Source organism: Canis lupus, chromosome 38, assembly GCF_011100685.1.
Source record: "Canis lupus familiaris isolate Mischka breed German Shepherd chromosome 38, alternate assembly UU_Cfam_GSD_1.0, whole genome shotgun sequence".
Classification (NCBI taxonomy): Eukaryota; Metazoa; Chordata; class Mammalia; order Carnivora; family Canidae; genus Canis; species Canis lupus.
In genome coordinates, this window is record NC_049259.1 from 6,816,466 (window position 1) to 6,839,965 (window position 23,500).

General features: G+C 40.8%; 2 protein-coding genes across 2 annotated transcripts; one reads left to right on the forward strand and one right to left on the reverse strand.

Moving 5' to 3' along the window:
- Positions 1-1,357: 1,357 nt before the first annotated feature.
- RGS2 (regulator of G protein signaling 2) lies at positions 1,358-4,686 on the reverse strand. The gene is made up of 5 exons (XM_038586113.1): positions 4,528-4,686; positions 3,402-3,503; positions 3,237-3,298; positions 2,492-2,658; positions 1,358-2,217 (listed from the first exon to the last, which is right to left on the reverse strand). The coding sequence occupies exons 1-5, from the start codon at positions 4,635-4,637 to the stop codon at positions 2,023-2,025; spliced, it is 636 nt and encodes a 211-aa protein (XP_038442041.1). The 5' UTR covers positions 4,638-4,686; the 3' UTR covers positions 1,358-2,022.
- A 7-nt stretch (positions 4,687-4,693) lies between these two features.
- LOC119868082 (protein SPT2 homolog) lies at positions 4,694-6,487 on the forward strand. The gene is made up of 2 exons (XM_038586429.1): positions 4,694-5,094; positions 5,795-6,487. The coding sequence occupies exons 1-2, from the start codon at positions 4,694-4,696 to the stop codon at positions 5,946-5,948; spliced, it is 555 nt and encodes a 184-aa protein (XP_038442357.1). The 3' UTR covers positions 5,949-6,487.
- Positions 6,488-23,500: the final 17,013 nt, after the last annotated feature.

A 23,500-nucleotide genomic window follows, 5' to 3' on the forward strand; every position in this document is an offset into this window, starting at 1 on the left:
TAATTGAATATATGGCATGACTCCTGAGTTTCTCTGTTGGCCAAAACCTTCCCAAATTAAGGCATATGCAGACCTGACATACTCATTCTCTTAAGAAATGTCTCTTTCAATAACCCTTCAGAATTCATTTATTCAAACACTGTTTATAGAGCACCTATTATGTATTATCCTGGCTGGTGGTGTTGCAGGAGTGGAAGAGGCAGTCTTTCATGGAGCTTTTGACTGTTGACACCAGACACTTTGGGTAAAATGGAAATTAGTGCCAGCACAATGAAGACAATATTTAAACTATGGGGTATGTGTGTGGGGGGGTAGTGGTGGAGGGGAGGTGATGGTGGTCAATTTTTCTTTTGGCAAATCAGAATGCCTTTTTTTTTTTTTTTTTTTTTAAGTGCTTTAAAGCCCCTTACTACCTCCCAGGCAGTGGGATAGACAGGAAGATGTACATTGAGGAACTGGGGAAGATGAGGACTCCCAAGGTCATAAAGCTATGAGAAATTATTGCTTAGGTTCAGGTCTTGCAAATCTGAGATGAAGGCTCTCTCTCTCCTTTCTAAAACTAAGACTATAATCAAGGAAGTTGGAAAAGAAGCCTACTGAAGAAGAGTATTCCTTTTCTAAATAACCGGTTTGAAAAAATAACAGATTCTAGTCCTTTCACCCTTGACTAGGAAAAGAGCACATTCCTCGATGAAGTTTAAGAACAAAGTGTGCTTCTTTTGCCTTCATCATAAGCTGACATAACATAGTCAGTTTCTTTATTGGCCAGAGGAAGCAGGAGAATCAGGAAAATTCTGATTTTTGTATTGATCATGGAGGTGAACAATTTCAGGTATGCATCTTGGAAGTTCATGCCAGTACCCTGTAGGGGAGCCTGGAACCAGGGGAAATAAAAAAGGCAGGCCTACATTCACCTTATTTGGTTCCTTTTTTCATTTGAGAAGCTGAGTTATGTGAACTATTCTGGTGCTTTGCCTCCATTACGTTATTTTACTTCTCAGCTAGTCTTTAGTAGATACCCACGAAGGGCTTTAAGGTCAGTGGTTTTTGTTTTCATTAACAACAAGCTTATATTAGAAAGTCTGATCCCAGGGTGGTTCTAAGGAGGCGGTCTGACTTTTCTTGGTCTACCTAATGTTTATTAGGTTTAAAAGAGACGTTAACTGCAGGGAAGACAAACTCCTATCACTTCTCATTTCTGAGCACTGTCAATGCTTACTCGACAGGCACATCACCTGGTGTACCTCTCCTTTACTGGAAAAAGGTTTCTCTTGTAGCTGCCATATTAACAGCACTCCTCCCCTCCCTCACAACCCACAACCCCCTCCCCCATGTCTGAACCGAATAGTCAATGACATTATTTATCAAAATAAATTTATTAAAAGTATTCAAAGACCACGTCAAAGTTTAGCTGCCTTCAGGACAGTTTTTGGCACTCATCATGAACAATGTAGTTTCCTACACAACAGCACTCGTTCTGTTCTAACACTTAACAATTCAAACAGACCATTTCAGTTTTAGTGTTACAGGAGACAACAGTACTGATGATCTGTAGTCGTATGAACTTCAACACCCTTGCACACAGTAAACATTTTAATATTACTTATTCTAAATAACTAAAACTAAAACCACTATGTGGTAATGGACTGAATTAGGGAAAGATATACAGCCAGCTAGCTAAGGCCACATAATCCCAGACCTATTGATTTTAAATGTGTTTGGACCAACAGTGTCACATCAGACCTTTGGGTCTCCCATTCCTGCCTTTCCAGTGTGAGTGAGACACACCACATTTGGACCACCTTCTCCCTGGGTTCTAGACAGAGCTATGGGAGCCGTCCCAACACAAGCTTCTCCTACACAGTCACCAGCTTCCTGATTCACTAACTCTGAATCAATAGTTCTGAGTGATGTTTCCTGAACACCCAGGCTAAATTCAAGGTCAGTCTTTTTGGAAGGTCGCAGCCTTTCCCCTTAGGAACAAAATGAAATGTCCTCCACTCTTGGGCTCCCCTTTTCGTCTCATGTAGCATGGGGCTCTGTGGCGATCTGTGGCTTTTTACACAAGTCCTGATAGAATTCTGACTCCAAGAAACGGGGATAAGAGTTGTTCTCCATCAAGCTGTAGACCCTTTTCTGGGCGGTTGTAAAGCAGCCACTTGTAGCTTCTTGTATGTTTTGGGCAATCAGAGTTTTGGTTTGAAAGTCTATGTTTATCTGAAATTATAAAAAAAAAGGGGTTTATTCCATATTCAAAGCTAGGGACTGATACCTATTTAATCGTTGAAAACAAGCAGCAAAAACTATAATGTGTGATGAGCTTCATTAGCCAAGTCATTGAAGAAATGAAATTAAGCGAATTAAAAACTAGAATTAGTTTCTTGAAACAATCTTGTCCCTCCCCCCTTTAATTTAATGTCTTTTTGTTTCATTTTGGTGCTAAGAATATTCAAAATATGCTGAATTGAAGTTCTTTTTTTGCCCCCCTTACCTCTTTAGGTGCTTCTTTTTCTATGAAATCAGTATATATTTTCCTTGCTTTGGAGGACAGCTTTTGGGGTGACTTGGTTTTTTTGAAGTCTTCGCAGGCCAGCCAGAACTCAATATTTTCTTCACAAAACTCAGATTTTAAAAAAGCCCTGAATGCAGCAAGACCATCTGGGGAGGAAGAAAGGGGGGAAAAAACATGCAGAATGTAAATTGGGTGACCAATTAATGCCTTAAAATTTTTCCAGAACTACCATTCTCCCATCCCTATATTTTATTATTTCTAAATGATGGCAATTTTCTATATTTCACTCAAACTTGTAACCCTCAGAATTTAGCCTTTTAAAGACTAAGATGCTAATAGGCAAAATGCATAAGCTGGCACACTGCTACAAAATATACTTAACTTTGCTTTTAATGCAAATATTTAGAGGGGAACCTAAATTCTCCGGGCTCCAAACCTCCTGGAAACCTTGTATGCAATGGAAAAAGCTGATTCAATTCAACCTTAAGGAAGAGCAACTGCCCCTACAATTTGGGCTACTTTTCCTTCCCTATCTACAGTGAAGAAACCATGTATTTCTATGGTTAAACAGGAAATAAAGGAGAAAAATAGGCATTAGATCTTTAGTGATTGCAAATTTGAATTCCCCTTGAGCAATCTGCTTTTCTGTTGTGAACACCTTTGTGGACTCTTGTGATATTTGTGATATCTTGTGAAATGGATCAAATTCAAAAGGTTAACTTACATTTACTGGCTAGCAGCTCATCAAACGCTTCTGACCACAGCTGTGCTTCCTCAGGAGAAGGCCTGCAAAAGAAGGTCTGCTCATTAGCTCGTGCACATCAGAATTCCTCTTTTCAGCTCAGCAGCTAGCTATTCATGTTCGCAAATACAAGATTTTTCAACTTACTTGATGAAGGTTTGCTGTTTGCTTTTCTTGCCATTTTTGGGCTTCCCAGGAGACGACGAATTTTGTAAGAAGTAGCTCAAACGGGTCTTCCAATCTTTTAATCTTAAAAAGAAAAAAAAAAAAGATATTCACTAAGTGACAACGTTTGAAATTGCTGTGGCAGCTGAAGGCATTTTTACCAAATAAAGCCACCCAGTAGCAACAAGAATCTTCAAGTCAGTCTTACTCATTTTACATTTAAACCTAGCACCTACGTGCTTAACGCAATTAGTTTCATCCCTTCATCTGAGCAGAAGTACTACTCTCATAACCAAGGGTAAGTCTACCTAGGACATTTAAATGAATTTAGATGGCATATTTCAAAAAGACAGATGCAATTTCTGACCCACAAAAGACCGCAGTTTTTCTGCAGCCTTGATTACAATTCTGAGACATTTCACACTTGAAGAAACCTAACACTGGAACTGCTTGGAGCCAGTGGGTGTTCATTTCCCTCCTACCCTTAGAGCAAGAGGCTCTGGACCACTCCAGAAGCCATGAGGCAGGGGGTGTATGTGTGTCCGAGAGAGAGAGAGAGAGAGAGAGAGAGAGAGACTGAGTTCCCCTGCCCCAGCCCAACTACAACACTCATTTTAAGCAGATGATGCATAACGATGATTTGCTGCACAATCTTTAGTGGGTGAATTAAGCAATTCAGTCAAAAAAAAAAAAAGCGATTTTAAAACGAGTATGTTCAGAACCAGCCAAAATATTCCAATCCGGAAGCTGTGCAAGCTGATCAGAACTTATAATGCAAGGCACCAGTGCTGGGGATGTGCTTCGGCCCCAGGATCCTCGGCTGCTACCTTAGACGCAGGGGCCACAAAGCCAACCTGCGAGGTCTTAGCCTCCTCATCCTCCTCATCACCACCGCCTCCCTATCTAACATGCTCTCAGTCCTAAACTACCCGAGAGTCCTTGGCTCACGCACACAGATTGAACCTTACTTAGCTAATTGCCCTCTTCCACATTTTTGCTTTTCCCTGCAGAGGCGCGGGTCGCAGGGTTTCCTAACGTCATCACGTTCGCAGCAAACCCGGAGCGCCAGGTGCGCAGCGCGGGGCGGGCGCCCGAGGGCCGTACTCACAGGGTCCGCTTCATCTTTTCCCGCTTCTCCTCGTGCTTGGGGCTGTTGCTCGAGCTCTTGTCCATGGATCCGCAGTCGTGCTGGACGGCCAGGAACATGGCACTTTGCATCGTCCACCGCCTGCCGGGGCCGCAGCTCTGCGCGGCGGGGCGCGGGCGCCGCCTTTATGGGCGGCGGCGGGGAGGGGGCGGGGCCTCCGCCGCCGGGCCCGCCCCCCGAGGGCACCGATTGGTCGGCTGCACCCGGGCGCGGGGGCGGGCGGCCCGGCCCGCGGCGGTCACGGGCGCCGCCGAAGGCTCTCGAAGCGAGGTGGGCTGACGTCCGGGGCTCGGGCTCCGGCTCCGGCTCCGGCTCCGGCTCCGGCTCCGTGCGCGCTCGGGCCCTCGCGGCGGCTCGCGGGGTTGCGTGTGGGATCGGACCGGGACGCCTCGCCGCCAGCCGCGCCCCGGCCACGGGACGACGGGACGACGGGACGACGGGAGGGGGCGCTCCCGGCCCTGGAGGGGTGCAGGCTCCGGCGGGGAGAGGCTGCTGGGAGCGGACCGGGGTGCAAGTGCTTTATTTTGAGTTAAGATGTTTTCCAACCCCCCGCCCTTGTTTTTTGGAGAGCGCGCCCTCTTCCCACGCCTCATTTCTTGCAAACAGGCCGCGGGGAGACCCTCCCCTCTTCCGCTGTGCGACTCCGTTGAGTTGGGAGGGGAGGAAAAGATGAAAGGGAGGGGCGGGGCGGGGGCGGGGGCGGGAGCGAGGGGGGTAGGGGCGGAGGGGGGCAGGGGGAGGGGGCGGGGGGCAGGGGCGGGGGGGCAGGGCAGGGGGGACAGGGTCAGGGGAGGGGGCGGGAGGGCAGGGGCAGGGGCGGGGGGGCCGGGGTGGGGGCAGGGGAGTGGGGCAGGGTCAGGGTCAGGTGGGGGAAGGAGCAGGGGCAGGGGGGGCCGGGGCGGGGGCGCGGGGGACGGGGGCGGGGGTGGGGCAGGGGAGTGGGGCAGGGGCGGGGGGGCCGGGGCGGGGGCGCGGGGGACGGGGGCGGGGGTGGGGCAGGGGCGGGGGCAGCGACCCCCGCGCGGCCGGGGGGTGGGGTGGGGGGGGGCAACCCGGAACCCTGCGGGGACTGAACGGTAAGCAGGGAAGGAACCGGAGAAAGGGACTTTATCCGACGGCCGTGTTTTAAGAGGGTGTGCAGCCTTGCTCCCCGCAACCTGCGTGATTGGGTCTTCCCGTGGGGTTGCAAAGCTTTTTCTCCGAAATCCTTGGTTGCTTCTCCTTCCAGGACAGAGAAGTCCCAGCTCTCCTCACGAGGAGACGGAGGGAAACACCAAGACGTGGAAACTGTGATGCGCCAGAGCCATCCTCGTCCTGGGAGTGCAAGGATGCAGGGTTTCCTCATGAGTCATTCTTGGCTGAGAATTTACCAGAACACTTAATAACTTGCAAAGTGGGGGAGGGAGGAGAAGAAGACGTGAAGGGTTTACTTGCATAATTTGGTGATTGTTCAAAAATCATCTGTGCGAAGGCCGGCTTTAAGTGTTTTTGAGTGGGAAGGACAAACGGAGAAGGTCCACAGTCGATGACCTCAACACAATTCACTCCTTGATTTCAGGTATCAGAGCCGTACAGTGGAATATTCAGATGGTTTCCCCATCAAGCATTTAAGTACAAAGTAAGACTCACAGCAAGGTATTGATTAGGCTACAGATACTCTCCGAGCTTTGCATTAGAACTGCCAAAAGGAAATTGGAGCTAGTTTAACTTCGTGCCCTGAGCAGCCAGTAGTTGACATGTAGGGTAAAATCTGCAGTTACTACTAAAGAGAACAGACATGTAGTTCATTATGGAAAGGAAAAAAAAAAAAAAAACATTTGGATTTCAGTAATAAATACTTCAAGATGTGTTTGTGAAATGTAAGAATGCTGTTTTTCTCATGCATATACTCTGTCTCTACAAGAACCTTGCATAGTATTTCCATCAGTTTTCACGTTCTGATTATTCAATACTTACTAAATGCGTGTGATCCCTGGGTGGCGCAGCGGTTTGGTGCCTGCCTTTGGCCCAGGGCGCGATCCTGGAGACCGGGGATCGAATCCCACGTCGGGCTCCCGGTGCATGGAGCCTGCTTCTCCCTCTGCCTGTGTCTCTGCCTCTCTCTCTCTCTGTGTGACTATCATAAATAAATAAAAATTGAAAAAAAAATAAAATAAATGCGTGTGATAAATAGCCCCTCTCTTTTTTTGTTTTTTTGCCAGTATAAACCTTAATACATCATTCACTTAGAACCTTGGATGGTAGTATGCATCCATAGTGGAAGGTCCAAGAGTTCTCATTAAGAAGCAGCAAGGAGAGAGAGCTGGACCTGCGTCTGGAGACCTAATTAGAGTCTTGGCTTAACCAATAAATGCTAAGTAACTGTTGGGACGGTCTCATCACACCCCCTGGAGCCCCAGTTTCTCATTTGTGCTAAGACTAGTGTATCTTTTTTGCCAATCTTATTAGACATTATGTGACTCATGTGAGGGGCCTTTGTAAATTCTAAAGTACAGAGGTTTGGTATTGTAAATTCGCACATATGTGAAAAAGGAAATATAGCTATTCAAGGGAGAAAATCATTAAAGGTTTAACTCAGTTAATTAGGTTATAAATGTGCAAATATGATTAAAATACCAAAATGATGTGTCAGATTTGTAAAGGCTTAAGCTCATAATAAGATACTTAACAAAAGCTTTCTGGATAATAAGCAAATAAGGAAAACAGTTTGCCATTTAAACTTTTTCAGAGATCTCTAAGCCAGGGAAGTTAGATCATCTCAATATATTCACAAAAGTGAATATATATGTATCTGTGTAAACAACTGTTTAAATGTAGACCATTTTAGATGTTTCTGTGTTTAATGTAATTATTTGCTTTTTTCATAAACCGTTTCTGATGGACAACTGATGGCAGCAAATTTAATTTTTTCCTGAAGATTATGAGGTCAGTTGATAAGTCACTGTGTAATGGTTGATCATTTCTGTGTGTAAAGTGATTTGAAGAGTTAGGGCAAGACCTGTTTCAGACTGATAAAACTTTTAGTCAAAAAATTGCCATGCTAATGTCATTTATAAGGGCTGCAGACATAGATTTAAAGCAAAAACTACAATGTTTGATGACTCCCCCCCCCCTTTTTTTTTTGTTGCAAGTGGCTTTTAGGTAAATGGGATGGCTCAACATTAAGATGACACATATTTTCCATTCTGTGGTGGAGGGAGAAACAATGCAATAGGTTGTAAATATTGCACAGCAAAACCACAGTTTGGTTTGCTGGAGAATATACATTCTCAATGTTGAATCTACCGTGCCCTCTACTGGAGAGGTTCTCAGAAGCCATTAGTGGTGGAGGTGGTTCTCCAAGTGGTTCTTGAACTTTTTGTATTTAAAAAAAAAATTAAATTACGGAAGAAGGCAAACAAAAAAATACAAGTCTCTAACAATACCAAAAGTAGAATATGGAAAGGAAAAGTCTCCCTGCCACAATTCTCCCCTCTGTATGCTCTTGCCACTGTAAGCTGTTATTACTAAGAATTATTCTTATTAGCTAAACTTGTTTATACATAATAAGTTTCATACTTAGGCTTTAGAATTTAAGAACCAAGGGAAATGCTTAAAGAACACACAAGAATCATTCTGTGTATTACTCCATGCTTTGTTTTTTTTCAGTCAATAAAATATCTTAGTTCTTAAGTTTGTAAAAGCTATAAACCTGTTGCTTACCTCACAAAATCATAAATTGGTGGTAGGCTTAAAAGAAAGGGGGGATAAAAAACCCTAAGAAGTTAAGTGCTCTGTGGCAAAGGGTGTGATGAGTAATTGGAAAAAAAGGAAAGTTTTAATACTGTGATTGTTGAGAGTATTTAAGGAAGTAAGACACCTACCTGTCCTTTACTCTCCCTCCCTCCAACCGCCTCCCCCTTTCCTTCTTTCTTTTCTTTCTTTTCTTTTCTTTTCTTTTCTTTTCTTTTCTTTTCTTTTCTTTTCTTTTCTTTTCTTTCTTTTTTTTCTTTTTTTTCTTTTCTTTTCTTTTTTTTCTTTTTTTTTCTTTTCTTTCTTTTCTTTTCTTTCTTTCTTTTTCTTTTGAGGGAGAGGAGTCTCATTTAACTTTAATTGGTGGAATTTTTTTTTTTTAACAGAATGAACACACGACCCCAAAAGATCCTATGCTTTTCTTCTTAATATGATCTGAGTTTTTAATGTCTTTCTTAGAATGCCGTTTGCATACCCAGAGGTGATAAGAGAGAAAGTTAGTGTTTCTGTTGGGAGTGAATCAGAATTCCAACATAATACTTGACATGTACTACCGAGGAGTAATTTTACCAATCTTTGCATTGGTAATTCCAGTTAGAGCACGTCTATGGTTCTGCCTTAAATTCATCCATGATGTGGGGTATGTCCTACTTCAGTGCAGGCAGGGCCTAATCAATTTGAGAACACTTTCCTCACTAAAGCAACTAGATGCTCTTTGAAAACCAGCATCATGATGTACTAGTCCCGCACCACCTCCAGATAAAAAATTCTAACATGTATTGAAATATCTCCAATAGGTTTCTATAGTTATTAGACATTATTCCTAATATATTAGGGCATAATTGCTAATATTAGGGCATTATTGCTAGTGTGTGCCCATAGCCACCGCTCTCTTCTGTGACCATACACTCCACAGAATCTCAAGGGACAGTTATGATTTAAATCCCTTCTTTTTTTTTTTTTTTTAAATCCCTTCTTTATAGAATAAGTTACATAGCTAGTATATTGTTTATAAAGTGGGGAGAGCTAAGAGTTTATTTCCTGGCATTTCTTTTGCCTGGGATTTTAATTTCTGTGCACAGAATTTTGTCAAATCACTAGAGTGTCAAGTGACCTACTGACTACTTTTTGACATTTAGGATATTGGGTTCATAATATATAAGATTTCAAAGGTCTGTATATGATACCAATCACCGAGAGTCAGAGAGAGAGAGAAGAAGGATTGCTCTTCATCTAAGACTGCATTGGTATTTCCAGGTTACGGACTATCCCTATGTAGAAAGTATTAATCCACTTTAGACTTTGGTTTTCAAAGATTTTTGATCCATGGACTACTTCATAAGAAGCTAAAATCTTGTGAAGTTTCTCTACAAAACACATTTTTGGAACAAAAATTCTCAAATCTTAATAAAATCAATTGGAAGAACAATGTTTTCAAAGAGATACCAGTAGGCCTTGATACATCTGTCATAAATATTGAAGTCTTAAATGCTGAGCTAATGGCACTAGACCTCAACATTCTTAGCTTCAAAAGACAAAATAATTTTGCTTTTCTTTTCATAAATTATCCCTTAGGAGAGCAGTGTGGTTGGAGGTTTTTTCCAAGCCTGGGATCCTTGTGTTTAGTTGCCAGTTCCTGGTATGATTTTAGTTATGACCTCAGGCAAGTTGCTTAGTCTTCTTGTGCCTAGGCTTCCTATCTTTAGGGTGGAAGTGATTATGGCAACCTCCCTTTGCAAGGAAGTTAAAACAGGGTGGGGAATGCCCTAAGTGATGTAGTGCAAAAGGCTGGCCTTCAGCATAACACGTTGTAGCAGGACTACTTCTTTTCTAGGGGACTTTTTCCTATCTTGTTGCTGCTTTGTTAGCACCCACTGTTTGATGCTGCTCCTAGGGTAGTATGTCTCCCACTAAAGCGGAAGGGTTGAATCCAGAGAAAGCCCTGAGTATCTCCTAATTCAAGGAGCACCAGGACAAGTTCCATCCTGCTTCTGTGGAGGCAGCACTGTGTTAAGGATCAGGGTGGCTTAATGGGGGAATCTTACCCCTGTGGTCTTCACCCTGGAAGAATTGCATCCTGGATCCTATACTATCATTGCCTGGTACTCCTTTCTTGGGGGTTTATTCATCCATTGGGTTCCCTGGTGGTCCCCTTGGGCTCTTCTAATGCCCTCTTGGGAACAACGGGGATGTAAGGTTACTGTTTCAAATGTTTTAAGTTCCTCCTCAAAAATGTTTCAGAAATGTCCAGCCCTTCACAGGCTAATCGTTTAATCTATTTTGGAAGAAGTCTTCACTATCTTTATAGGGTGAATAAACCTATGAACTATATGTCGGACATTTGATGAAAATTCTTTTCTTTTTTTTTCCTCAATGAAGTTTAGGAGGGAGAAAAGTTGCCTCTGATGTTTTTGTCTGTTCCTTTTTTTTTTTTTTTTTAAAGAAATGTTTTATTTGACAGAGAGAAAAGGAGAGAGCCAGAGAGAGAGCGAGCTCAGGCACAAGTAGGGGAACGGGGAGGGGGAGGGAGAAGCAGGATCCCCGCTTGACTTAGAGCTTGATCCCAGGACCCTGGCATCATGATCTGAGCTGAAGGCAGATGTTTAACCAACTGAGCCACCCAGGTGCCCCTTGTCTGTTCCTTTCTAACTGCATTTCTCCCTCTTTCTGATTGTAGTGAAACTGTCTCATCCAGAGACTTACAGTCTTCCAGGTATTGATTATTTTATCACCTTTGGTTAATTTAGTGTACATTCGATGTCACGTTCTTTGAGACTTTTTAAGCAAGTTTAAGCCCAGTTAAGGCCAGCAAAATCAACTGGCCTGGCCCAAACTTGATCAGCCCTATCTACCCCAGCATCATCATTTTCTTCAAAACTGATTCATCTTCTTGGAAGTTTCCATTTCCCAATGGGTTTATTATATCCAGTTTCAAAGTTCCGTCATCCATGTTTTCTTCCTTATGACCAGCAGGATCTCTCCTTAGCAGTGATCTGGCTTTCTTAATCATTTAAAATTTGTCTTGTGTGTAGTAGAATGTTGTTTTTAAACCTTTTCCCCTGACTAATAAGTTTGCTCACTCTTTCTATCCTTTAGCTTCTTGTGAAAACAGTTTTGTTCCTACACAAAAATGGGAATTTTCATCTAAAGCATCTTTTTTGGTGCCGTCTGAAGTTGTTCTTCTCTTTTCTGATGTACTTTGAAGGGTATTTTGCTTGTAGCTTGAAATTGGATTTTTTAAAAAGATTTTATTTATGTATTCATGAAAGACACAGAGAGGCAGAGACACAGGCAGAGGGAGAAGCAGACTTCATGCAGGGAACCCGATGTGGGACTTGATCCCAGGACCCCAGGATCATGGCCCAGGCCAAAGACAGACACTAAACATCTGAGCCATCCAGGCATCCCAAGAAATTGGCTATGTTTTGCTGCATCTTCTAAATACTGAATATTTCTTATAATGTCAACTTGTTCTAAATGTTTGGATTTTTCTTTGCTAAGTCCTTTATTAAAACTCTGTATTTTAATCACATTTTTTAAAAGATTTTATTTATTTATTCATGAGAGAGAGGCAGAGACACAGGCAGAGGGAGAAGCAGGCTCCATGTAGGGAGCCTGACGTGAGACTCGATCCCGGGTCTCCAGGATCACGCCCTGGGCTGAAGGCGGCGCTGAACCACTGAGCCGCCTGGGCTGCCCTAAAACTCTGTATTTTAAACCCAAGCAGAGAGATGGAGATTTCCAGCTCTTTATTTATGGCCTCCAGTCTGTGCCCAGGCCTGTCTAGTAGTAATGACCTCCAGCTTTTCTATTTCTGATAGTTTGCTCTTAAGTCCAGCTTCCATGAAAGTGGATTCAAGGTCTTAAAATTCTTCTCGAATTAGGTTAAACTTGTCAAAATTTTCTCCTCTTTCCTCCAGAAGGGCAGAAACTTTGGTGGCGAGTTCTCTGTCTTTATTGCATAGGGTAGGCTTTTAATTGTCAAAACTCTGACTATGATTGCAAATAACACCATCTCTCGTGGTAGTTGGTGGGGATTGGGGTTTGGTTTAAGGTTCTCTGGCAGGGCTGCCACTGGCTGCACAGTGTCTCGAGAGCCAGTACAAACAGAGCATCATGGCCATGCGCAGACTTACCCAGATCTAGGGTATTCTGAGCCACTTCAGGTTGGCAAACTCTTGACTAAACTTTTCACGCTGGGGCCCCAGAGGCCTTCTTTACTCATACAGGTTACAGAAAGCTTCCTACTCTTAAAGCCCCTCTGTGTCTGGCTGACTGTGAATGTATCTGGGAAGAAGTGGGGCAGAGATCATGGAGGCCACTGCCAAGGATTCAACTTACTTCACAAACTTCGCCTTTAAAAAACAAGGAAGAAAAAAAATAAAAATAAAATAAAGAACAAGGAAGGAATAAGTGGAATTTAAGATGTTTTCACCTCTCAAGAATGTGCAGTCCAACTCTGAGTGAGGAAAACATGATTTTTTTCAGATTCTTCTTGCCTGTGGTAAAACATCTCATGACACAGAGACCCTTTGGTGTGCTTCTGTTCAGGATGATCATATCTGGAGGTATTAGAAACTGGATGCAGCTACTCCTAGAGGCATATCCATAGGCTATCAGGTATCCAGACCTTGACTGGCTCAGTTAACAGCTCAATCTTATTGACAAGTCTGCAGATTGGCTGGGCGTCCAGTGGTTTTGTCTGGGTAGACGTCTCCGCTGACTTGGCTAAGCTTAGTCATGCATCGTGGAGTAGGCTGGGGATTGGCCAATCTGGGCTAGGCCGGGCTGCATGACTCTGTAGGCCTTGGCTGGGCTCCCTCATGTGTCCTGAGGTCAGCCGGGTGTCAGCTGATAGAGGCTGGTGGAACTCTATGTTTGACTGTGGGAAAGCCCAGTCTTTTCCTTCCATGGTAATGGTAGAGCACAAGACAGCCATTGAAATGCAGGTTTAAAAGTTCACTTTGACTATGAAATATCGACATCTCATTTAGTGGTCTTTTCTCTTCATGAAGTCATGATCCTGAGGGAGACCGTAGATCTTCTGGAATTGGGATGGAGAGTGGGCATCAATCTAGTTTACCCCTTTCTTCTGTTTCTATGGCTTGGTTCGTCAGCCACTGTCTACCTGGTGCACATGAGTTGACAGAGATGACCTCCTCCTGCAGTGAACGTCACCTCAGAGATGGCTAGAATGTTCTCAAATTACTGACCAGGGGAGGAGGAACTCTTCACAGCACATGCTGTCCAATGGAATAACAACAGCTTGAACGTCCAAGATGCTGATTCAGCAGAACCAAATGCTGTGTTACTGCAATATTCTGGGAAAGTCTGTATTTATAGGCTTTCATTTCCTGCTCTGAAGAGCAGGAAATACGTGAATACAATTCGTATCCTGAACCTGATGGGGCTCAAGCTAGCATAAAAACTTTATCTTTTGCGGGATAGAGATAATATTTTTCTGAGAGAACTTTTTTTTTTTTTTAATCAATCGTAGAGTTTCCTTAAAAGAATAAATCAACATCAATGTCAAGGTACAAGGAATGCTGCAGTGAGTTGTTCCTCCTATTAGCTTCCTGAAAGGAGATGAGCCTTTAATTCTTGTCCTGAAATAAAAGCAGAAATTAAGAGCTCCAGAATTTCAGTCAACATGACATTTTTTTTTTTTTTTTAATCTTCTCTTTTCCAGCTCCTGGAGACCCTGGCTTTCCTGTCTGTTGGGGAACACCATGGTTTGTTGGGCTCATGAGTGACTGTAATAAAATCTAGGGAGCAGCTGGAGGAAGTTGTCCCTGTTTTGTGAAATTGTTACCAGGCTTGAGTATCCCCTTTTCCTTTAAATATAAAGTACTTTTGTCATATAAAGAGGTCTCCTTAACCGACTGTTTTTTTGATTTGACAGAGAAGTTTTTAAGAACTTCAGGAAAGGAGAAAGTGTGTTGGGAATCTGTGTGTGTTGGGGGAGGCGGAAGGGAGGTAGGTGATGATAGCTATGAGAAGTGAGAAAACTTCTCGAGGACATGAGTTTAGGGTGGTCCAGAGAACGTTACCCATAGGTCTCCCGGATCTAAGCCAGGAATCTTTATGGAGATAGCAGATTTACTTTCTCTTTGGGAAGAGGTTGTTTTTCTTGCTCCTTTGAAGCATCTGTTCATTTGTCCCTTGACTCTTGAAATTCCTTAGCTTCCCTTTGCTCTGCACACTCACCGTAGGCACCCATTCCCGTGTATTCAAATGTGATCCGCGTGCTGATTAATCTCAGTGCTGTTCTCTCTCCTCATCTCAGACCCTTAGAGCTAATTGTTCACTAGCTTGATTCACTTAGATGACTCAGACAAACTTGTTAAAAATAACGTTTCCCATCTTTGAACCTAAACCTGTTTCTTCGCCTTCGTTTTCTATCCCAGGGGATGGCACCACCATCCACTCAGTTGCTTGTGACAAAACATGGGGTTGAAGGGAGTGGTCACCTTTGAATTCCACCCTCTCTCAGTCCTGTATTGAATCCATCCTGCCTATTAATTTTACAACTGAAATGTATCTTGGAACTGAACTATAAACTTCTCTTCACTCCCACTTCCACTTTCCTTATTACCTCTCTGTCTTATGGATCCAAGCAAAGCCTCTAATGGATTTCTCCTCTGCAATCCATCCTTTTCAATAATTTATCTGCTTTTCAGTTAAGATGATTTTACTAAAACCCTTGTCTGATCATTATTGCCTTCCTGATTAAAACCATTAATGGCTTTCTGTCACCTTTAAGATATGTTCCAGATTCAAATTGACCTCGAAGATCCTTTTTCTTGGCTCCTGAATGCCTTTCCAGCCTTATATTACCATTGCCTTGTTTTTTAGGCTGTTATTCTACTGCTTTTTTTTTTTTTTTTGAAGTTCCTCCTACAGACCATGCTTCCTCTTTCCTTTGTCCCTTTGCTCATACTGTTCCCTCTACTTGGATCTTTTTTCATTCTTCCCACTCTTCATCTGACTATTTTTCGTATTATTCATACTTCCTCAGGTATTGCTTAAATGAACTTCCTTTCTGGGATACCACCTACACACTTTTCCTTCCCCCCATTAACCGATCCGGGTGAGGTGCTCCTCCTAAGTGCTCCCCCAGCATCTATTAATTTACTTACTCCAGTGAAATATAATAATAATTCTTATCAGTATTTCCCATGAGATGCGTCGTCTTCTCTTTCTTGTTTTTGTTCTGGTTCTGATTCCTGTTACTGTTCTTATTCTTGTCCTTCTCAGCCTTCTCCTTCTTCTTTAAATTACTGTATCTTGGAATATAGAGGGTAATCAATATTTGTCGAGGAAATGGATGGATGGAAGCATGAATGAATACAGGAATGAATGATTACTTTTCCAGGGATTCTACCATCTGTTATCAGCATGGCTTCTGTCAGTGATTCATATTTCTTGATACCTAGAGTTAGATTCTCATTGTTAACCTTATGAAATAGCTTCCATATAACATTGCATTTTGCTGTATTTATAAATTAATTTTCTTTCTGTTGGAATTTCTTGTTTGCTATTTATGAGATAATCGTAGTTTTAAAAAATCTGCCTTTTACCTATTGTAAATATAATCCTTTTTTTGTAAAATGACTTAACAAAGATCTAAATTGGGGGAAAATTGACAAGGCACTGATATATGATGTGTTCATTTAAAACATTATGGAATTTGGTTGATCTCACATTTCCTCTAATAAAGATATTTAAAGAACCCTCCACAGGATTTAAAAAAAAAAACACATGATATTATCATTTGTTCTCATTTTACTAACTATTGCAATATGTACTTGAATGAAGCCACTTACATATCATTATTTTTTATTGGAGTATAATTGACATACAATATTCTATTTGCTTCATGGGTACAACGTAGTGATTTGACATTTGTATACATTGCAAACTAATCATTGCAATACGTCTAGTTTCCATTTTTTGTTGTTGAATTGTTTATGTTCTTCATATATTTTGGATATTAACCGCTTATTGGAAATATAATTTGCAAATATCTTCTCCCATGTATCTATTATTTATTTAAATATATATTGCCTTAATTAGACAATTTAATAATAAATCAAATCTAATATAAAAGTAGCTTGTTTCTGAGACTTTTTGGGAATTTCCATTTTGGACCATTATGTAATAGGTTGCCTCTTTTTGTTTCTATCAGGCAAATGGACAAAACATTGCTTAATGATTTTAAATCCCATAATAATAGAAAATCATTTTCTTCATAGTTTCATTGTTTTTAAGCTCTGAATTTCTGTTCACACGCAGACACTCTTGCATTATTTGGATCATAATGTTCAAATTTAATATAACATTGTAATATATAACATATAACAGACATAATGATCAGTGTAGGTAATTTCCTCAGGCTTCAGAAGAGGGAAACAAACAGGAAAGCCTTATTAAGAGTATGGTCAGGTGGGTAGCACTTGAAGCACTTAAGATTTCTGGGTTTCTGCTTTTACAATCACGTCTTGAGCCTATGCATTTACCTTCCCTACTTCTCCACAGTCCATCAACAGGACCAAAAATGAGAAAAAAATGTATGACAATTTGAGGATAGAGTGGTGAATAATAGCCACTTGGCTTTTTCTACCTTGGTGGTATTTATTCACATCGTGGAATTTCACATTTGTGGCAGTGTTACTGACCTGTTAGCACACAGAATGTGAGGAACCAGGAGCCTCCATGTTGAAAGTCTGAGAACTAGCTGAAAGCTGAAGTAGAACATCCAGCGCTTGATTTTGAATATTAAACTCTTCTGCCTTTTGTTTTGAGTTGGTTATCTGTATGTCTGGCTTTATTTCTACTTGCTTTCATGAGATAAGAACTATAATCACTCACCTTTGTTGCCATCTAGTACAGACTTATCCATAAAGCAAGTGCTAAAAAAATACTGTTTAATTGTATCTAATCAAAGAAGCTGTGGTATAAGTGACAAGTTACTGGTCTTGGGGACACGGATTTGGTTTCAAGGCCAGACTGCCAATGATTAACCACTTTTGTCAGGTTACTTCCTTCATGACTCAGCTAGGACATCTCCTTGGGGAGCCTCCTTGACGCCCACTCTAGCTTGCATTCTGGAGGAGCTTACTCAATGTGTTCCCACAACTCTGTGTTTCCCCCTTTTGGGGCATTTAGCATTCTTGTGTGCTCCTCTCTGAGGTAGTGAGTGCTTGAGTAGCCTTGATTTTCATTTGGAAAATGAGAATCTTGATAATATTGAGGTTTCTAAGACTCTTCCTTAAAAAATAAAAAAATGTCCGGTCCTGCCTCCTTTAATGATAATAGCAATATGTCTTATTTACAGAGTATCAGTTATACATGCCAAACACTGACCAGGCACTATACACATATTAGCATTATCTCTTATCCTTATACTCCTATGAGATAGGAGTTAGTATTCCCATTTCATAGATGTTTGTGAAGAAATTGCTCCAAATCAATATCAACCAAGACTGGCAGAGCTGGGATTTGAATTCCAATTCTTTCCACTTAGAATTCTAAATCTTTCCAATATAGAATTGATGTTTCTATGGGAAGTTCGGTTTGGATTGTCATGGACAGGTCTCATCATTGATATCCTGGCTATGTAGTTCCGGTCTGTAAAAGGTTGACCTTGAAAGGTGAGCTAGGAAAACCCAGCCTCTGAGCTTCCGATACATTACTTGACACATGTTAATTGCATGCTCCATATAATTGTTGAATAATGAATTAGTTACTGAATGGAAAGCCCATGGACGGTATTAGTAACTTATGTGATAAACCAAAAGACTATGTGTGATTGAAGAGTTTTTAAACACCCACAACTTCAGTTCAGTTGACAGACAAACACTCCTGGGAAGGTAAAACTGGAATTTGGTTCTCATTTAGTAGGTGAAATATGAAACTGACTAGTCATCCAGGGATCTTATTAAAAATACAAATTTCAAGATTTCATGTCCAGAGTTTGTTATACTCTCCTCTTCTGAATGTGGCATAAAATGCTTCACAATTATGGAATGTTAAACATACTTCACGTGTTACTGAGGATTTTTTTTTTTTTTACATGAAGGTTGGAGAAAGTATCCTTTGAGATCTATTCAATCTCAAGGAACAGAACAGTTCAGAGACTCAGTTAAATCAGAAAAGAAAGAAGCTCTTTCATTAGGTGAAGGGAGTGTTTCTTTTGTCAGTATCTTCTCAGCTCGAGTCCAGTTGATTATAATTTAACGAATAGATTGTTTTGTTGTTTCAGGGTTGAGACATCCTTCAGTTCCCTCAGGTGACAGGGTATTGTCAGGATGTCCTCATAAAGTCTGAAAGCAGAGCCAGGAAACAGGGCAAGGCTGCAGTGTTCAGAATCAGCGAAGGAGTGAAGAGTGATTCTACTCGCTTGTCAGGCTTATGACTCAGCACCTCTTATTTCGCCTCCGTCTATAGATTTCTTCCTTCTCCATCATTGATTTATTCTTCTGTCTCTTCTTGTTTCTGCCTAATGGCTTCTGCTTACTGTCTTCTACCTTTAAAAAATGCAAATAAGCAACATTGATTGGAGCTTACTCTGTGCCAAGAATATCATTTTTATCCTCACAGCAACCTTTCGAGTGGCCTCCTTTATCTGGTCCTTCATTATCCTGGTTTCCACACTGAGTGCTCAGGGATGCAGAAGCCATCCAAATAGGGAAGCATCCATTTAATAGATTGAGAGCAAACACATTTTCTACTCACAACCCCCTCCCTGCTTACCAACAGTCCTGGTAATTACCTGTCACTACCTATAGTGCAAGTATAATGCAAAGCTTACCAGCAAAATTTGCAAAAGATGCAGGATTTCCTATTAATTTCCGGTTAATACGAAAGCCTTTGGGAAATGAGAGACTGAGACTATGGCCAGTTAACAGAGAAGAGAAAATTGACAAGGTCTATGTTAACTTTGCTATTGAGAACTTTGCTGTCAGCTATTCCGAGATACATCTTGAAAATCTTTGGTATGTGCGCTATTATGTAATTGAGTGTGGGCATTAACACAGGCCAGATTTTTATCCTCTTCTAGTCCCTCAGGCTTTTGTGGAAATAAGAATTAGGCTCCTGGAACATAATGCTAGTGATTTTGGACTGATATATACTCATGAGGTTAGGAAAATATAAATAGCTATTTGGAGTCTTTAAAAACTGAAAGTCATCTATGATTTATAAATGATAGAGGCTGTGATGAATTTTTTTTGAAAGATTTATTTATTGAGAGGGAGAGAGAGGGAGAAAGTGTGCATGAGCAAACAGGGGGAGGGGCGGAGGGAGAGGGAGAGAGGAACATAAGCAGATTCCTGGCTGAGCATGGAGCCCAATACAGGGCTCGATCCCAGAACCCTGAGATCATGACCTGAGCCGAAATCAAGAGTTGGACACTCAACCGACTGAACCCCCCAGGCACCCCTGTGATGAATTCTTAATAGGCCCCAATAATCTCTTTAGTTTTCACTTTAAAGTCCTGCTAATAGCATTTTAGTGTTAAATAGGATTTTTTCAATTTGAGAGTATTTTTCACACGCATTATCTCATTTCATGGTTATAAAGCTTTGTGAAGTAGAAAAGGGAAATAGCATTACTCTGTTTTAAAGGTGAGGATACTGGTATTAGTCTGATGTCAAGTAGTTACTGACAGTTTAGTACTAGACTAATTTTCCTGGCTCCTGGTGCAGTAGAAACTCCTCAAAACAAAAAGGGAGACGAAGGAACAGATGAAGAAAAGAAGGAAGAGCGATACTTAACAATCACAAAATACCAACCATGGGCTTAATTTATGTTAGAAAGTCAATTTTCAATTATTTTGCATAATGTATTCTCAGAATAGATTCTTTAAATTCATCTTATCATTCCCAGTATGAGGAAGATCAATACCATCTCTATTTTATGAATGAAGAAGTTATAGAAAATCAAATAATGTAGACACACTGGGAAAATCAGTTGGAAAATTAAATGGAATAGTCCTGTGTCCAAAATCAGGCAATTACTAGAATCATTAACAAAAGTAGAATTACTCAGACTATTTACCCCCTTTACCCAGGGAAGCTTTTAATTTTTTTCCCCGATTTTCATATCATTTTCAGAAATCTTTTTATTGTAATTTTTTTCTTTTAAAAATCAGTTAACTATGATAAATCACATAGATCAGTCTAGTTTTTATACTTTTCTCTTTGGGAAAAATAATACTTAGTTCTAAGCATTTATTTAAAAAAATAACTTAAAAGCAAAACAAGACAACACTTTCCAGGAGAGACTTCATCTTGGGAATTAATAGCTGGTCATGTACTCATTGCTTCTTATGTTCAAAATCAGTGATATATTTTACTTGTAGTCCTACTTTGGGCTCCAGGATTTTTTTGTGTGGGAAAGAACAAGGATACAATTTTTGTGGGTCTTTATACTTCTGACTGTTGCCTGTTACTAGAATTTACATTTAAGTATTTAGAAAAGAGTGGTTTCTGCAGGTTTGTTACTGGTAATAACTATAAGTAACATTTGGTTCTGTTGCCGGCAATTATTTGTGTGGAAAAGTCCTGAAAAGTTTGGACTGATGTTATCCTGTTACCCAGTTCACATTTAAACTGAATTTATTGACTGAAAAATTTAGTTTATGAACCTCTTTTAGTAAGTTCCTGAAATAAATTAAAGCTTTTTTTAGACACATGTCCTTGCTCTGAGTGCTTATCAGAATGGCATTTTTTGTGACTCCCAATACATTACATTTTTCTGATTTTCCTGACTGGATAAATAAAAAAAAAGATTCAGGATGAAGGGGGGAAAATGTCTCTGAAGGCAGTTGTATCTAATTCTAAGGTATAGCAAAAAGATGTCAAAATACCATTTCTGGCTTTAAAACAGAAAAATATCTCTGACTTTCTAAGACCTTATCAGTGCACGGGAAGAGTTTCTTTGGGACTTACGTTCCCATTTTGTGGAGAACAGCACATGCAGTAAAAAATTCCATTCCACCAAACAGGACGTAAGGAGTTTGATTTCCTTCCAAATTATTTTCTTTTCCCTCTCCTTGAAATTACTAATGGTAATATTGTATGTAGGTAATGGTCTAGTGGGGCTGGCAATACCCGGGGGGGGGGGGGCGGGTAGGAAGAGTTTAGGAGAGACACTGGAAGACTCTAAAAACTCACAGTGACATTTTTTTTGATTGTTAAATTCTAAAATTCATTCATACTTAAGAGATAAGAACAGCTGTATCACTTTAAAGAACTGATTCTCAGTTGAGGTTGATTCTGTGCCCAGGGGATATTTGGCAATGCCTGAGCACATTTTTGATTGGCTTAACTGTTCTTAACTGTTCTTTGCTGTTCTTCCTTCCCAAAGCCCTGCTAGTACCCTACCCTGCCCTACCCTCAACCAAACCTCTTCCCATTTAAGTCTTACTGCAGTGAACTATGTCAAAACCATGGAACAAAATCTTGTCATGCATTGCAAAGGTAAATATTAGCAGGAAACACAGGAGGGTGTGTGGGTGTGTGTGTGTGTGTGTTATGGCAGTAGTGGGTAGAGGCCAGTGATGCTGCTAAACATCCTACAGGGTACAGGACAATGCTTCAACAAAGAACTGTCTGGTTTAAAACGTCTCAACAGGGCTGACGATGCGAAATTGTGTTTTTAAATACAACTGGCTTTCCAGGTAGCGAATCTTGACTAAAAGGATTGAAGGTGTTTATATATCATTTAAAAAAAAAATGTGCTGATTAGAATAACCCAATTTAGAACATTTCAGGAAAAAAATTGTAGAAAAATATAAAGACAAAGTTTGGCAATAATTATCCACGCACTGCTCAGAGGAACTTGCGCTCATTCATTCAACAAATATTATGAAGTATCAAGAGCAAGCCAGATCATGTTCTAGGTGTTCAACATGAATTATGGAACAATCTGGTGATTCTTTTCTTATTAAGGAGATGGACCCATAAGGCTCTTAGATCCAATGTCATCAAACATTCAAATCATAAAATTAACTTCCGTGTCCCCTCACGAGGCTCATCTGAAAATTTTGTTTCTGTGGAGCATGCATCCAAAGGAAGTATATTGTTTAGACCAACTGACAACTACATTCCTTGTGTAAAGTTGTCCATTGACATTAGTCACTTGTAGGCCTGGTTTACATAAATTAGCATCCTTGAGTTTTATCATTTTGGGACATCGATGAGCTTGTTTCTGGGTCCTATGTGAGTGTCAGAGCAATTTACTGTAACACTGTGGCCCTGAATGGATGGCCATCTTATTTTTTCTAGGTCCTTACTCTTTCTCAATACATACTTTAATTGAACTTATAACAGTAAATTATTTATTTTTAAGGGAAAAGAAAATTGATTAAAACATTAAACGTTCTTGGTGCTTACAACTCTCTTTATTGAGATGTTGTTAGTGCTATTTTTTGTTGTTGTTGATTGAGATTGGTGTAGACCACTGTAATCATGAACTCAATAATTTTTTTGAACTCAATAATTTTTATATAAAGAGATGTTAACCAGCTCCAAATAATGCCTTTTAATTGAACTCTTGCAGCATTTATTGTTGTAATACTTTTGAGCACTCTCAGTTTGACTTTTACTGCCATTTAAATTTATTTGTATTCGTTACAACCCAAATAGCATGTACAATCTGAAGGTGTGAACAAGAGCCTGTAACTTCTTGGAAGCTTGGAGGTACCTTATATGGTCTGTGTACTCCTGGTATTATTATTAGTCGATATTGCCTACTGTTTACCCAGCATGCTCGAGGCATCAAGGGTTTTGTAGCAATTCTCTTGTAAGTAGTGTGCATTCAGATTTATTACATGTTTTGGAGACCATATAAGTGAAATGACCCAGAGTAGAGTTCAAAAAATGCTCATATTATTTACTATAAAATGAATATGACTCCAAATCTCTGTTTTGCAATCTGTGGCTCCCCATTTTTTTTCTTTTTCATCTCCAGATATCCTCATGGACCCCAGGGTTACATACGTCTGATGATGTTGTCCCAAGTCTCTATCTCCTAAAAATCGGGAGTATCCTGAATGACATCTTTCTGAGCATTATTGCAGATGTTGCTGCTCAGAGTGTCCCTTCTGAAACCTTGATGGTCTGGGCGGATGAACAGATCCCTTTCACTTACATGGATGCCAACCCACACGGCTGTTCTTCAGGGGCTGAATCAGGGC